The sequence below is a fragment of the Pipistrellus hanaki genome (genome assembly GCF_964339955.1).
Source record: "Pipistrellus hanaki genome assembly, chromosome: 16".
Taxonomy (NCBI): domain Eukaryota; kingdom Metazoa; phylum Chordata; class Mammalia; order Chiroptera; family Vespertilionidae; genus Pipistrellus; species Pipistrellus hanaki.
In genome coordinates, this window is record NC_140518.1 from 37,007,488 (window position 1) to 37,023,027 (window position 15,540).

Here is a 15,540-nt window from a genome sequence, read left to right on the forward strand (position 1 = left end):
CTGCGGACTGAAGGGTCCCAGGTTCGATTCCAGTCAAGGGCATGTACATTGGTTGTGGGCACATCCCCAGTAGGTGTGCAGGAGGCAGCTGGTAGATGTTTCTCTCTCATTGATGTTTCTCTGTGTAAAATATCAATAAAATATTTTTTAAAAATAAAGGAGAAATATTGATATATAGTCTTTTTTTTTTGTGTGTGTGTGTGTGTGTGTGTGTGTGTGTATGTGTGTGTCATGACTGAGTTTGAGTAACAACTTTGGAAGAGTAATCAAAGAACTGGGATAGTGGTTCCCTCTGGGAATGAGAAATGGGAGGCTGGAGTCAGAGGCAGGAGTGTGCCTTCTTTTCACTGTTTACTGTTTGAAATTTTTTTTTTAATCTTCTTAAAAACATGCAAAGCTAAAAAAAAAAAAAAAAAAAAAAGGCATTGTTTCTCAAAACGTGTGTTAACTCAAACTCCCGATTTCATGGATTCTTCCTGGGACTACCGAATTGGAATCTGGGAAGGGAGAGCCTAGGACTGTTTTCCCTTCGCATTCCAGGGGATTCTGATTCACCCGAAGTTTGAGCCATGGGCCAAGAGCTCAGAGGTCAAAGAGCAGCAGGCTCATGGGAGTAGGGATGTGACAAAGACCAGGGTGTGCAGGGTGTGCTACTGTGGAGAGGTAAGCAAGGTCATTGGCATCTGGGCAGCTGGAAGCCTGTGGGTAAATAATGACTTAATTAGATGTTAGGAGCTGTCAGAGGCTTGTATGGGCTGTCCTATCTGCCTTACCAGCCGCAGCTGGAGCTACTTTGCTCGTGGCTCCTTGTCGTCCCTCTGGCCTTCCAGTCCCTGAATAAGCTGTTCCCCTCTGCCTTCCCTCGTGGTGTTGCCACTGCCCGGAATGTGGGCCTCCCCCGGAGGTTTCAGTTCTCTGCTCAAAGGTCACTTCCTCCAGGAAACTCTCCCCCAAACCCAGTCTAGGTCAGAGCTCCCTTATAGCTGCTGTACTTCTTCTCCTTTGGAGCACAGATACTGTAATTAAATAATTAGGGAATGCTTTAATGTTTGGTCAGGTCCATGGTGGGCAAACTGCGGCTCTCGAGCCACATGCGGCTCTTTGGCCCCTTGAGTGTGGCTCTTCCACAAAACACCACGGCCTGGGTGAGCCTATTTTGAAGAAGTGGCATTAGAAGTTTAAGCTTAAAAAATTTGGCTCTCCAAAGAAATTTCAATCATCGTACTGTTGATATTTGGCTCTGTTGACTAATGAGTTTGCCGACCCTTGGGTTAGGTCACTGCTATGTCCGGCACATAATTGGGATTTAAAACCAAGAATGTCCACGGGATGAACGAGCCTTCACGAGGAAAAAGAGAGGAAGCCTGTGCTGCGGAGTGGCAGCGGGTGGTGGAGGTGAGGAACGTCAGTGGAGTGTTACTCTCTGTACCTTGGCCTCGGGTTTTGGCCAAGCCTCAGGGAGTCTCTGATGAACATCAGAGTTGGATGCTGCTGCTCAAACTTGCCCACGGCAGCACGACTCTCTGGCCGCCCAAAGCCCTGGCTTCCACATCCGAATGTAGTACCGGCCCCCACGGGGAGTGTGACTTCCGCCTGGCGAGGCTGCCCTGAGCCCCAGGGAGGGACAGCCAGAGTGACCTGAGGAGCATTGGCGACGGACACACTGGGTCAGCACAGGGCACCGTGCGGGCACGTGTGTGGGCCGCAACCAGGAAGAGTCTAAACTTTGTGGCTTTTTCCAAGCTGTGCCCTTGCGTCTGGGCTGCCCAAATTAAGTTTCGGTGTTTACCTTGGAGCACAGCTACAGCCCAGCCACTCAATAAACATTACTTGACAGCCGGCGGGCCAGGTGCCATGTGGGTACAGGGGAGAGATGAGGTCCTCGCCCACAAGCTAACAGACTCGCGGATGAGCACAGTCCTCCAACGCCGCACAGAACACACATACGCGCAGGCCTATGAAAAGGTTTATTCTTTATGCTCAGAAACAGAGAAGTGGCTTTGCCCCTGGAAAGGGTCTCAGCTTGAAGGAACGGGAGGCAGACGGTGACAAGAGGGCATGAGGTTGAGTGTGCAGTTGTGCCTCCCCCCTTTTCCTACTATCACTCCTCTTTTCAGCATCCCCTCCCCCCAACAATTTTAGGTATGAACACAGCTTGCCACCCGCTGGGGGGGTGAGGGGTGGGGCAGCACAGCTGTAGTCAAAGAATTAATGCCCATGTTCAACAGGAGATGGGTCCAGTGCGTATGGGGGGAGGGGCTGGGATAGGAGAAGGAGAGGGGAGGGGAGGGGTTGGTTGAGGAAGCTGGAAGGAGGGGAAGGGAAAAGGGGCAGGGACCCACCCCAGTGACAGTGGGGGGCGGGTCTTGGTCCTGCCCCTCCCCGACCCAGCACCATCCACTCCCTTCTTCCAGCCCCGCTTCCTAGCAGAACTGGTCTTCGTAGTCCTCGTCCTTCATCCCCTTCAGCCGAAGCCGGGCGAAGTCCTCAAACACGATGTCGTCATCGGTGGCGTAGCTTGGTGGTGGAAAGTGGGGGTTGAGGCAAGGGCTTGGGACCCTCTTCTCAGCTTCCCACCCTCCGCCCACAGACCGGGGTGTTAGAGCGGCAATGGGACTGGAGGTATTTGCAGGAGGGGACGAAGAAAGAGGCAGTGGACTTGATGACTCAACCATCCCCGCCCCACCCCCCCCCAAAGAGGAAAAAAATGTAGGGGGAGGGGGTAGAAGGTAGATTTGAACGTTACAGGAATCTCTGTGCAAGAGTCAGAGGGAGGGAGGGAGGGAGGGGATGAGGGTCTTACTTGGTATCAAATTCAATGAGGTTGGTGTCCACAGGGACATCTGTTTCAGGAGTAGCTGAGGGGAGGAGGAGAGTGGGTGGGTGGGTGGGTGGGTGGGTAGGACCAGCCTTCCCCACTGGCCTGGCTTCGGGTCCTCCCTCTGGGGGGCTTGGGGTGACATGCTTACCTGACTGGGGTCTGGGGGGGCTGACGTGGTCATGGGGCTTGGGGTGCATAAGAACAAAAGGCAGCTCCACTGAGACGTCCCTGGGGAGGGGGAGAGGCAGCGTGAAGAGATGCGGACGGTGCAGAGCGGGAGGAAACCACGGCAAGCCCCGCCCCAGGCTGCCCGACACACTCACCCACCGCGGGCCACCACCAGCTTCACCTTGACCCTGTACGACACCAGGATCCCCAGCACCTCCTTGTTGGCACCCTCCTTCACGCTGCAATTGGGGGGAGGAGCTGGATCATGGCCCACGGCCTTGCACCTCCGCCCGCCCGCCCGCCCGTAGGGCTCCCACGGGACCCCGAGCAGGACCACGGACTCACAGCAGCCGCGAGGCTCCAGCGGCACAGGCTGTGCTGTCTCAGGAAAGGCTGCGCGCCAGCCCTCTGGCAGCGCCCTCCGTGGCTGCTCCCCTCTCCCCCAGGAAAAGCTAGAATCCCGGTGACCTCACAGCCCTGCGCTGCCTTGCTCTCCACTAGCCCCCCAAGCCCAGCTGCTCCTCTTGTCCGTGTAGCGCGCTCTCCCTGTGCCGGCCTCGCGGCCTGCTCTCCGTGGTCGGGCCCTGTGTTCCCCGCACCCGGGCACCAGGAGCGACGTTCAGCCCTTCCTCCAGGGCTGCTCCTGCCTGAAGCCACAATGAATGGCACAGGGAGGCCAGCAGCGGACTTCCGCAGACACCGGCCGGCTCGCCTCCGGGTCTGTGCTTGCTGCTCCGGCCTGGATCGCTCCCCCTGCACGTCCACACGGCCTGCCTCCTCTGGGCTCTCACTCAGAACTCACGTCTTCCCCAGCCACCCAACGCTAACACCCCCGCCCCGCTCTCCACCCTCTCTGCCCTGCTTTCTCTCCCCAACACCGGTCACTCCACGTGCTGCTGCTGCGTGTCTGCTTTGTCTGTCCTCCCGCCCCCGGGCTGTGAGAGGCCTTTTGTCTCTTGTTTACTGACAGAGCCTGGCACCTAGGACGGAACCTGGCACAGGGCTGGTACCGAGTGAATGCCCGTCGCCTGGGCTGCGCGAGAGCCCTCCCCGCCCACGCAGCCCCTCACATGGTGCTGGAGGCCAGGTTGGTGTCCTCGTGCTTGAGCTTCCCGTCCAGGGCCAGGCCGCGCTTCTCCCGGTTGTTGCTGAGCAGCGGGGTGACGGTGTACACCTTGCAGAACGTGGAGCTGGGAGACACCTGGTCGCTGGAGGGGGGGAACAAGACAACGGGAGCGGCCGGGTTGGGTGAGGGGCGACCCCCACCCACCCCCATGGCGAGCCCCTTCTCTCTCTGGGCACACGTCACAAGGGATCAGGCTTTGGCTCCAGCTGTTCAAGAAAGCGAACAGCCCCGAGCCACCTGAGGAGGGAATGGCCTTGAACGTGGAGATGGTTCGGGAAGAATTATCCACCCCCGCTTCACATGCTCCCTCCCAGGCCTACTCTTCTCCCTGAGGCTGGGGCCCAGGGCTGTTCTGATACTCACTCTTGTTCGATCTGAGCCACGGGGCACTTGTACTGGGCGGTGCTGAAGAGGCAGATGTCAGCGTACTGTCTCACTGCGGGCGGGCAGGAACAAACAGCTCTGCATGGAGCCAAGACTAGCCCCCACCCACTCCAGACCACAAGGCGAGGGCCCCGGCCCACCCCACCCCACCCTCTGGTCCCCCCTGATCTGTATCTCACTCTGGGACAGCCTAAAATTTAAATATATATATATATATATTTTATTGATTTTTTACAGAGAGGAAGAGAGAGGGATAGAGAGCTAGAAACATCGATGAGAGAGAAACATCGACCAGCTGCCTCCTGCACACCCCCCACTGGGGATGTGCCCACAACTAAGGCACATGCCCTTGACCGGAATCGAACCTGGGACCTTTCAGTCCGCAGGCCGACGCTCTATCCACTGAGCCAAACCGGTTTCGGCCTAAAAAAATTTTTTTAAATACATTATTTATTTATTTATTTCAGAGAGGAAGGGAGAGATAGAAACATCGATGAGAGAGAATCATTGATTGGCTGCCTCCTGCACATTCCCTACCCACAACCCAGGCATGTGCCTAGACCAGGAATCAAATCCCAGACTGGGAATCAAACCCCGATCTCCTGGTTCATAGGTCGGTGCTGGCCGGGCGTGGCCTAAACGCCTTGAGCCCCGCTGGGGAGAGGCCCCGGGAGGAGGCAGAGGAAGGGCCCCGAGCTGAGAGGATGCCAGATCATGTGTGCAACTCCCTCCCACCAGACCACATTCCAACCCCCACCTCCTACCAGAGACTTTGATCTTCTTGATAGTCTTGGTGGAGTTGTTGGTGACGTGTACGTTGACGCTGAGGGGCTCCCCGTGGTAGTACAGCTTTTGAGGGGAGGAGGGAGGGCAAATCAGTCGGCTGTTTGCACTGGCCCCATTATCAGCGGGCCCAGACACCAACACATTGCTTGGCCTCTCTTCCCTCTGAACCCAAGCCCTCAGCACCTCTCCGCAGCTAGCTCAGGCAGCCGCCTCTGTGGCTGGCCCCCTCCCCCAGGGCCTGGCCTGCTCTGTGGCGCCTGCATCGCTCTCTCACACCCCACCTCCTTGTCCAGGGAAGCCTCAAGGTGCAGGGACCGGTCAGACATGAGGAAGTGGCGTGTGGTTTCAGCTGAAGGCTGGGGGCCGGGTTTCTCTGGGGCGAACTGCACCTTTCGGATCACCAGCCGCACAGAGTTCCTGGGGGTGAGAGGGTTTATCCCTTAGACACCCAAGCAAGCAGCCGCTCCCGCCTCCCACAGGGCCCGGGGCTCCCGGGAGCCAGCCGGGGTGGAATGGGCCAACCACAGGGGAGGTGGTGTCCCTCACCTTTTATGGCTTTTCTCTTCTAGCGATTTGGCACAGAAGGCTCGGATCTCAAAGTCTACGCCACAGGCCTGGAGGGGGAGAAAAGGTCAGGTCTTGCACAAGGCCCCTGCCGTCACCGCCACCACCGCTTCCTTCCTTCCCTCCCTCTCTCCTCCCTCGGTCTTGCCCCATCCTGGTCTGAGGAGCACAGGGCCTGGCCCTGCCTCATCCTCTGCCCGCTCAAGGCCCGGCCCCTGGCACAGGCTTCACCCTGGCTGTGCACGGCGAGCCCTCATACCCACGTACATGCAGGTCAAGAGCAAGGAGCAGGGTCCCTCATGAGCAGTGACCGCCCCAAACACAGCCGTGTCCACTGGAGACAGTACTCTGCCCTTCACCCCATATCCTGGCTTCCCGATAGCCCACCCCCATCTCGTGGGCCTGCTGGGCCCCCGCTCTGCCCCACCGGCCTCGGGACCCTTTCTCCCGCACCTTCCCCGTGTCCTCCGGGCCCGGCTGCAGGGTGACGGAGCAGGGCAGGTTCTGGGGTATCTGTGGCAGAGGGAAGGGGAGACCTCAGTTCCTCTGGAAGCCCCCAAGTCTTCCTCCCAATCTCCACTTAAGAGGCTGGAGAAGAAGCCCTGGGGATGAGAAGGGAAACGGAGAGGCCCCAGGAAGAGGCAGAGAGGGAAGGGCCCTGGAGGGAGGGGGGTCCAGGGTCCCTCCTTACTGTGTCTTCCAGATCCGCCCACACCCGGTGCCTCACACCCCAACCACAGCCCCAGGCCCCTTTGCCTTGCAGAAGGGGGGGGGGGGTCATCCTCACTGTGAAGAAAAAGGGGTGGGCATGCTGGCCCAGCTTCCTCAGCAGCCGGTCCTGCAGGCGGGTGGGGGGCCGGGGCGGGCTGGCCGTGGGGGGGAAGGCCTGGTAGGTGGCGATGAACAGGTCTTTGCGGAAGGACAGGCCCAGCACGTCCAGGTCCTCGCGGCCGTAGCGGAAGGCGCAGGTGAGGGTCACAAACACTGGCGAGGGAGGGCAAGGCGGCGTCAGGAGCTCCCCTTCGCCAGTCCTCCCCGGACCACCGAGCAGCAGCGGCTGCTGCTTCTGGGCGGCGTACGGCGTGCCTGAATCCCACGCCTGGCCTGTGCCTCGGCCCCCCATCTCTCCGGGGCCCCTCTCAATGCCAGCCCACTTCACACTCTCCTCTCCCACCTCCCCTGGCGCCTCGAGGGTCGGGGGGCCAGTACCTTTGCGGTCCTTCAGGTATTCGGGGTCCACAAGCACCACGCCATCTAGGGAAGGGGACACGTGAGCTGGTTTCCCGACAGGACCCGTCCTCCGATCCCGGGCCCGGGACCTTCTCTCCTCTTGGGGGACAGGAGGCCCCTTTGCGGGCACACTTACCTACGGGATCCACTTTGTCCAGGTGGTCTACAAAGTCCCGCTTGCCCAAGTACACAGTGAGCTGAGGATGGAGAGGGGCCACAGGGAAGATGGGGTAGGAGGGTGCTCGGGCATCAGAGCCTCCCTCACATGAGCCGCCCTGCCCCTGGTCTTCCCGGGCTGGGATGTCCAGGAGTCCTGGTTCCCCCCAGTAAGCTGGAAGGGAGGTGGGGGGGCCTCGAAGACCACCCCACTTGGAGGCTTTTTAGCTCCTCCCTAATATCTTTTCGCACCTCTGCACAGCAACCGGATGTGTGTGCGGGTTTGTGGGTCACAGCCAGAGAGGGGCTCCGGGGTAAATAGGCCTGAGAGCGGGAGGCGTGGGTTTCTGGCTCCTCCCCCTTGGTCTTGCTTAGGGGCCGAGGCCTGTCCCCACCCAGCCTTGTGGCTGGCTCAGGCGGAGCAGCCTTTGTGGCAAGGGGCTTCTGGAGGGAAGGAAGTTGGCTTTTAGCTGTCACAGGAAGTGGGCAGATAGGGGCTGGGGATCATCTGGGGCAGGCTGGGCCTCGTTAAGGGCCCCGGGAGGGTCAGGAGGAGAAGCACCGTGGGAGACTCACCTTGCAGTTAGGGCTGGACTTCTTGAAGACCCTAACAAAACAGAAAGGGAAACCCCACTGCCTCCCTCAGACTCAGCAGGGACCCGGGCGCCAGGACCTCATCCCTCCCCGTCCTGAGGAAGCAGGGCTCACCCAGGATTCCTGCCCAGAGGCTTCGTCCAGCCCTCCCCCGTCCCACTTTCCCCCAGGAAGGTAACCAGAGGTCCTTAACATTCCCATCTTGGCAGCCCCTCAAAGCTGGTTGTCACGGCAACCCCCCTCCACCCGCACCCGTTCCCCTGGTTCCCCTCCTCCATGGCCATAGCCACACTGGTTGCCACAGGAACCACCGTGGCTCTTCCCAGAGGACCTCCCCAGGGGGACCTGGGTGGGCAGGTTGCACTATTGTCCGCAGGAGACCTAACCCTCTTTCCAGCTTCAAAGACAGCTGCAGGGCCTGAAAGAGGAATGGCTTCGGCCTTTTGCCTGAAAATGGCTTCTCCTCTAGGCACCACCTAAGAGGGACCCACTCCGTTAACCTCTCATTCTCCCCATCTCTAATCTCAGCAGCTTAAACGCCGTGTTTTTGTCTTTCAAGGTCCAGCTCAGGAATCACCTCCTTTAAAAAGGGGGTCAAGCCCAGACGCTGGACACTCCTTTTTTTTTGGGGGGGGGAGGGGGGTGTTTCACGTCATAGCTTGTTTATGTTTTATTTGTGGCGTGATACTATGCAGGGGCAGTTAGCTGTGTACTGTCCGCTGCACTAGAGAGACCGTGAGCGTCGGAGGCCTTATTCACGTAGGTCATCTCCGACACAACGCCAGGCGTACGGCAATGCTGCTGCTAACATTTCCTGGGCGAATACTGTACGCCCATCACTGTTTAAAGCCTTCCTTGTGTGTTATCTCATTTAACACGCTTAATAACCAACCCCAGGAGCTCCCAGTATTCCTATTTTATAGGGAGGAAACTGAGGCACAGGAGTGGTCAAGAATGTTGCCTAAGGTCCCGGTGTACATGGTAGACAAACAGGCCGTCTGGCTCCGAGTCCATGCTCTTGGTGGCTGATCTGTGACACTCCCCTGCCTCTGTAATCGGCATGAAGCGTGTTGGGTTGAGAGGGATTCACTTCCTAGCTGCTAACACAACCCAGGCCTGGACTCCACCCACGGCTGGACGAGTGGGGATGTGGCTGGCCACTCCGGTGCTCCGGCCACCCGTGGGCTTGTCTTTCGCTGCACCACCTCCCACTCCGCTCTGCCTCCGCGGGGGCCTCTGGGAAGGGTCCCCAGGTAGGAGAGGCTGAAATCCCGCCAGCTGGCCTCCCCGCCCTCCAACCCCACCACCCATTCCTGCTGCAACCTCTTTACTTGCCCCTTCTTCCCAGAAGGCCACGCTATGCAAAGGCCACAAGGCGGAGGTTATGGAGGTCCCCTGGGTATCCCCGTCCAATAAAGGGGAGGGTATCCCCATCCAAATAAGGTGGCCAGCTGGAACGAGCACCCCTCCCCTTGTCCCCACTCGGTCTGATTGCTCTTCCTCGCCTTGGCTTCTGGCTCTCCTTTGTCCCAGTGTGTCTTCCTATGAGGAGCCCTGGCAGAGGACTGTGACATCTACGAATCCCTTGGCCAAGTGGAGTGTCAGTTTGTGGTAATTGCCCTGGAGCAGCTGCAGGGCACCTGCCTTCTGGATCCTAACCCAGCCAGCCTCCTGCCAGGCGAGGGAGAGGCAGCACGTGTACACTGAAGCTGGCCAAGGAGGCGGAGTGTGGGGGTGACCAGAGAGTGGGGGGGGGCACAGAAGCAGATGCCCCCTCACACTTCCTGCTATTATCCACATTTCCTGTGGCCCAGAATTTGATGGGAGGAATGATGCCAAGTCAGCAATCCCCCCTTGGTCCATCCTTCTCTCACCGCCCCCCCCCCAACCACGTAACGGAAACCGGGGGGCCTCCTTCCTCGTTGACTTCCCCTTTCTCTGGTTTGTTTAACCCCAAATCCAGGACTCCAATCCTTTCTCGGATTATCTCTGTCCAATACTGAAGGACCTGGTGCTCAGAGACCTGGGTTCTCCTACCCTCTAGGTGGGGAGCGGTGGGGCTGACATGGTGATGTTTTGCAGAACAAGGGGCAGCTCGGGACCAGGCCCCTCTTCCCGATCCCCTCTGGATAGAGCTCTACAGCCCCCCTCTTTTCCTCTTGTGCCTGCTCCCCGGGGACTCAGGCATTCACCCACCGCCCCCTTGGAGGTGTTGGGTCACAACAGGAAGTGGATTGTGCTAGAGACCAAAAACCAGAACTCGGGGTGCCCGTGGAAGGAAGGAGCCTCGATTGCACATAAAACATCCGGGGAGTGGATGGGGTGCCCAGAGCAGATACCTCCTTCCCCTCTCCCGCGGGGAGAGGGAGAAAGGCCCAGACTTGGGGAGGATCGCCAAGTCCTCAGCTCTCTTTAAAACGAGGCTGTTGCTCCTAGCAACCCTGGGGAAAGGCAGAAGTTTGGAAGCTGAGCTACCCGGCCCTGGGGACAGGTGGGGGCAGCCCCACTGCCTGTGGGGTGTTGCATAGAAGGCTTTCTAGTGGCTTAAGCACGAGTCTACGGGGATCCCCCTTCCGGCATCCAGTCTGCCCATATCCGACCCCAAGGGACCGGCCACCTGCTCTTCCTTCCTCCGCCCGGGCATCGCAGCTTGCAAGGGAGCACCGAGCCGCCGCCGGTCCCCACATCCCTGCCTGAACCCAGACGCCAGGTTCCTGACCCCCTTCAGCGCTTGCTTTCTGCAGGGACCCTGGCATGCGTGTCCCCCGTCACTGCTCCCGAGGACCTAGGCGCGCGGCCCCAGATGCCTGCCTACCCCCAGGCGCCCGATTCCCTCTCCCCAGGGTCCCCGCCTGTAGGGCGTCCCGGCACCCGCCCGGGGCCGCCGCCCACGTCCCGCCGGGCGGCCCCACCTCCCTTACCTGGTGCCGGGCTTCTCCCCCATGGTGCGCGCGCCCGCCGCCCGCCGCCCGCCCGGCCCGCGGCTCGCTCCTCCTCGCAGCCTCCCAGTCCGCGGCCAGGTCCCCGCTCCTCCCCGCTCCTCCCCACGCCGCTGCGCACGCGCGCCCCAGACTCTTTCTCCGCTGTCCCCTCCCCTCGGGCCCCCTCACCCCGCCCCCGGCTCCCGCCCCCGGATCCCGGGGAGCCGGGCCCGATGCGTCAGCCCGGATCGCGCGCGCTGCCACGAAGCCCGCCCTCGCCTCTGAGACTCTCACCCTGATTGGCTCCGCCCCGCCCTCGCCCCGCCCCTCTCTGGGGGGGGGAGCGGGGGGAATCCCTACCAACTCCCCGCTCTTCCCGCCCATTCTCCCCGATCCTAACCCTCCCTTAGAAGCTGATTGGGCGCCCTTACACGGAGGCGCCCGCCTTCCCGGGGAATAGAGCCCTCCGGTTGGCTCCCTGCACCCAGAACCCTGCGGGAGTCTCCTCCTCTTTGTTTGCTTTCTCGGTGGCGGTGGAGGCCAAGGGGGTTGGCGGCGGGGACGGAGGAGGCGGTGGGGGTTGTAGAATGAATTTAAGCTCGGTCTGGGCGGAGGGTGAGGGTGTGCACACGTGGCCGAGCGGTTCCCGTTGTGGGGGGGGGATGCGTGCCGTCGGGGCGCACCGCTTACTCCAGGGCTTGCGGCTTTCTCGGCCGGCCCTTCCACTTTATGGTGGTGTGTCAGCGCCCCCCGGTGTCTGTCTTTGATCTTTGCAGGACTACTTTGCCTACTTTTCTCGGGACCTCTCATCTGCTCCAATCCACGCACAGCCGCTTACTTTCTTCCATCTATCCAGGGCTGTTTTGTTCCAGTCACTATGCTAGGGCGATGAGGACACAGGCATGAACGAACACGACTCCTGCCTTCCTGGCATACTTGTGGAAACACATAAGTAGGATCCCAGGAATGCTACAATAGAGTTATGACTCGGAAGACAAAGCAACTACTATAAAGGGTTGGCCTGAGTGGGAGCGGAGGAGTGCGGGCTGTCCAGGGGAGAGGACATTTGAGGACAATCTTTATAAATGGTGGGCAGAAGTTGAGAAAGGGCGTTCCAAGTGCAGGGAAAGGCAGGGCACATCCTGTTCTGAAGTGTTTGTGGGGGTAAGACAGCAGGAGAGAGAAGGCTGGGAAGGAAGCCTGGAGCCGTGTGAAGGATTTTGTGGAACAGGGTAAAAAAGAAACAAGACTGAGGCGCTTCTCTGGAAGAGGACACATGGATCCAGTAGTGTTATTTATTTATTTTTAAAAAAACATTTAGTCACCTTTGCCAAAACCAGTTTAGCTCAGTGGTAGAGCTTCGGTCTGCGGACTGAAAGGTCCCCGGTTCGATTCCGGTCAAGGGCATCTACCTTGGTTGCAGGCACATCCCCGGTAGGAGGTGTGCAAGAGGCAGCTGGTCGATGTTTCTCTCTCATCGACGTTTCTAGCTCTCTATCTCCCTTCCTTTCTGTAAAAAATCAATAAAATATATGAAAAAGAAAACATTTAGTCACCTTTATTTATTTGTTTGTTTTTGTTAATCCTCACCTGAGGATGTTTTTCCATTAATTTTTAGAAAGAATGGAAGGAAGGGGAGGAGACAGAGAGGAACACCGATGTGAGAGTAACATGTCAATTGGTTGTCTCCTGCAGGAGCCCTGACCAGGGCCCCAGGCTGGAGAGGAGCCTGCAACCAAGGTACATGACCTTGACAGGTATTGAACCCGGGACCCTTCGGTCTGCAGGCTGATGCTCTATCCACTGAGCCAAATAGGCTAGGACCAGTGGTGTTTTAAAAAAATATATATTTTATTCATTTTTTACAGAGAGGAAGAGAGAGGGATAGAGAGTTAAAACATCAATGAGAGAATCATCCATCAGCTGCCTCCTGCACACCCCCTACTGGGGATGTGCCCGCAACCAAGGTACATGTCCTTGACAGGAATCGAACCTGGGACCTTTCAGTCCGCAGACCAACGCTCTATCCACTGAGCCAAACCTGTTTCGGCCAGTAGTGTTTTTTAAAGCAAAGGAGTGGCATGATGAGATTTATTTTTTAGGAAGATAATTCTGGGCAATGTGGAGAGTGGAGGGAGTGTAGCAAGGCTGTTGTAGCCTAAAGTAATCGAGGGGAGATGATGAGCCACAGAGTGGAAGGAAGAAGAGAGGTCAGGCTGGAGTTATTTTTAGGGCAAAATTGACTGGATTTTGGGAGGATGATGGATGACTTGACATTTTGGATGTAAGGAGCTACAGTATTTCTTCTTCCATCGCGTTTTCCATTTCTTCTTCCTCTCGCTATCTTCCCCAAATGAACCAACTTCACACTCCCCCCTCCACTTTTGTATGCAACAAAAAGTAACATACACAAGACTGTTTCTGTTATCTTTTTTCTTTTGGTTTTGGTTTTACATTTTTATTTATTTCAGAGGAAGAGAGAGGGAGAGAGAGATAAGCACATTAATGATGAGATTGGCTGCCTCCCGCATGTCCCCTCCTGGGGATCGAGCCCCCAATCTAGACACGTGCCCTGACCAGGAATTAAACTGTGACCTCCTGGTTCATAGGTCAATGATCAACCACTGAGCCACACAGCATGGTCTAAGATCATCGTTAAGGTTTAAACACAGGCCTTTCCCGCCAGCTGTCACTTCCCCACCCTCAGTTCTATCACCACCTCCTAAGGTCACTGCTCACCTATTTCAATATTTAAACATTTCTTGTAGACTCGTCAAGCACTTTTGTCAAAGGGTCATGACCAGAAGGTATGAGATCTTTATTGCTACATATCTAAAGTGCTTTTGGAACTGAAAGGAAAGTGGTCTTCATGGAATGAAAACTATTGTATTAAAAGATACTAATAGCAAGACAACGTTAGAAAGATAATAAAGGCTAGCAAGAATGGAAGAGATATAGCCTATTCTAGGTGAGAAAGACCATTACTATAAAGATGTCTTCTCTTGCCCTGACCGGTGTGGCTCAATTGGTTGGAATGTTGTCCCATAAACCAAAAGCTCGTTGGTTTGATTCCCAGTCAAGGCACATGCCTTGGGTTGCAGGTTCCATCCCTGGTCAAGGCATCCAGTTGATGTTACCCACAGCAATGTTTCTCTCTCTCAAATCAATACTTCAAAAATCTTTCAAAAATGTCATTTCTCAGAAAACTATCTATAAATGTAATGCTACATCAAAATAACAATGGAGCTGAAACCGGTTTGGTCCAGTGGATAGAGTGTCGGCCTGTGGACTGTAAGGTCGCGGGTTCAATTCTGGTCGGGGACATGTACCTTGGTTGCAGGCACATCCCCAGTGGGGGGTGTGCAGGAGGCAGCTGATGAATGTTTCTCTCTCGTCGATGTTTCTAACTCTCTATCCCTCTCCCTTCCTCTCTGTAAAAAATCAATAAAATATATTTTAAAAAAATAACAATGGAACTTTTTTGTGCACAAAGATAATCTAATGATCTATGATAATAAAAGCATAATATGCTAATTAGACCAGATGACCTTCGGGATGAAGCTGGGGCTACAAGGGAAGCCCGGGTCCTGGTGCCAGAGGAAAGCAGGTGCCAGCAGCTGGAAGAAGGAAGGCCTACTCTTGCACCAATTTTGTGCATTGGGCCTGTAGTCTGCTATAATAATAATCTATAATAATAAAAGTGTAATATGATAATTATACCGGACAGCTGAACGAACTTCTGGACATCTTTCCAGACATCCTTCTGGACAACCTTCTGGACGAAGCCAGGGTTGTGAGGGCCAAGGCAGTGGCAGAGGGAAGTTGCGGCAGCTGTGAGGGCTGAGCCCTGTGCACAAATATGTGCATCAGGCCTCTAGTTGGAATATAATAAAAGTCAAACAAAGGCTGAAGTGCAAGGATCTTCTTTTTTCTTCTTGTACTGCCTTCTATCTAATCCTTCTTCTAGTCCTGGCATTCTGCTTCCAAAATACAGTGCTATGCCGAAACCGGTTTGGCTCAGTGGTAGAGCGTCGGTCTGCGGATTGAAAGGTCCCAGGTTCGATTCCGGTCAAGGGCATGTACATTGGTTGCGGGCACACCCGCGGGCACACCCCCGGTGGTGGGTGTGCAAGAGGCAGCTGGTCGATGTTTCTCTCTCATCGATGTTTCTAGCTCTCTATCTCTTTCCCTTCCACTCTATAAAAAATCAATAAAATATATTTCAAAACAAAACAAAACAAAACACAGTGTCATTCTGGTCCCAGTCACCATCTTTATTTTTTCCCTCTACCATCCTCTCTTACCTGGCCTGTTATGATAGCTTCTTACAATGCCTTCTTTTCCTCCTTCTTCTAAATCCTTACCAGAGGATATGTTTTATTTTTATTTTTTAATTGATTTTACAGATAGGGGAAGGGAGAGAAAGAGAAATATTGATCAGTTGCCTGTCCTGTATGCCCTGACCAGGGATCAGACCCGAAACCTAGGTATGTGCTCTAACTGGGAAGCAAACCTGATAAGTGTACAAGGTGATGCTCCAACCAACTGAGCCACCTGGCCAGGCCACTATGGCTTCTTCATGGCTCTCCCTGATCCCTTCTTACCCCTCTAAGTCCCTTCTCCACACAGCAACTAGAGTGGTTTTCTCAAATGTAAGTCAGTTCTTTTTTCCTCTTAATTATATTTTTATTGATTTCAGAGAGGAAGGGAGAGGAATAGGAATAGAAACATCAATGATGAGAGAGAATCATTGATCAGCTGCCTCTTGCACACCCACCACTGGGGATGGA

The 15,540-nt window shown here is 56.1% G+C and overlaps 1 protein-coding gene across 2 annotated transcripts; it reads right to left on the reverse strand.

Annotated features, from left to right (window-relative positions):
* Positions 1–1,954: 1,954 nt before the first annotated feature.
* On the reverse strand, positions 1,955–10,878 carry ARRB2 (arrestin beta 2). Of its 2 annotated transcripts, none has more exons than XR_014793010.1 (15): positions 10,751–10,878; positions 7,812–7,842; positions 7,216–7,276; positions 7,059–7,103; positions 6,637–6,833; positions 6,303–6,362; positions 5,832–5,899; positions 5,567–5,702; positions 5,264–5,348; positions 4,479–4,551; positions 4,060–4,197; positions 3,171–3,228; positions 2,970–3,049; positions 2,804–2,858; positions 1,955–2,517 (listed from the first exon to the last, which is right to left on the reverse strand). XR_014793010.1 is itself a non-coding variant. In XM_084862278.1 (15 exons), the coding sequence occupies exons 1-15, from the start codon at positions 10,771–10,773 to the stop codon at positions 2,424–2,426; spliced, it is 1,230 nt and encodes a 409-aa protein (XP_084718404.1). In that variant the 5' UTR covers positions 10,774–10,878; the 3' UTR covers positions 1,955–2,423. The 2 variants fall into 2 exon arrangements, 1 of the variants encoding a protein (XP_084718404.1); XM_084862278.1 differs by having other exon boundaries at positions 3,145–3,228.
* Positions 10,879–15,540: the final 4,662 nt, after the last annotated feature.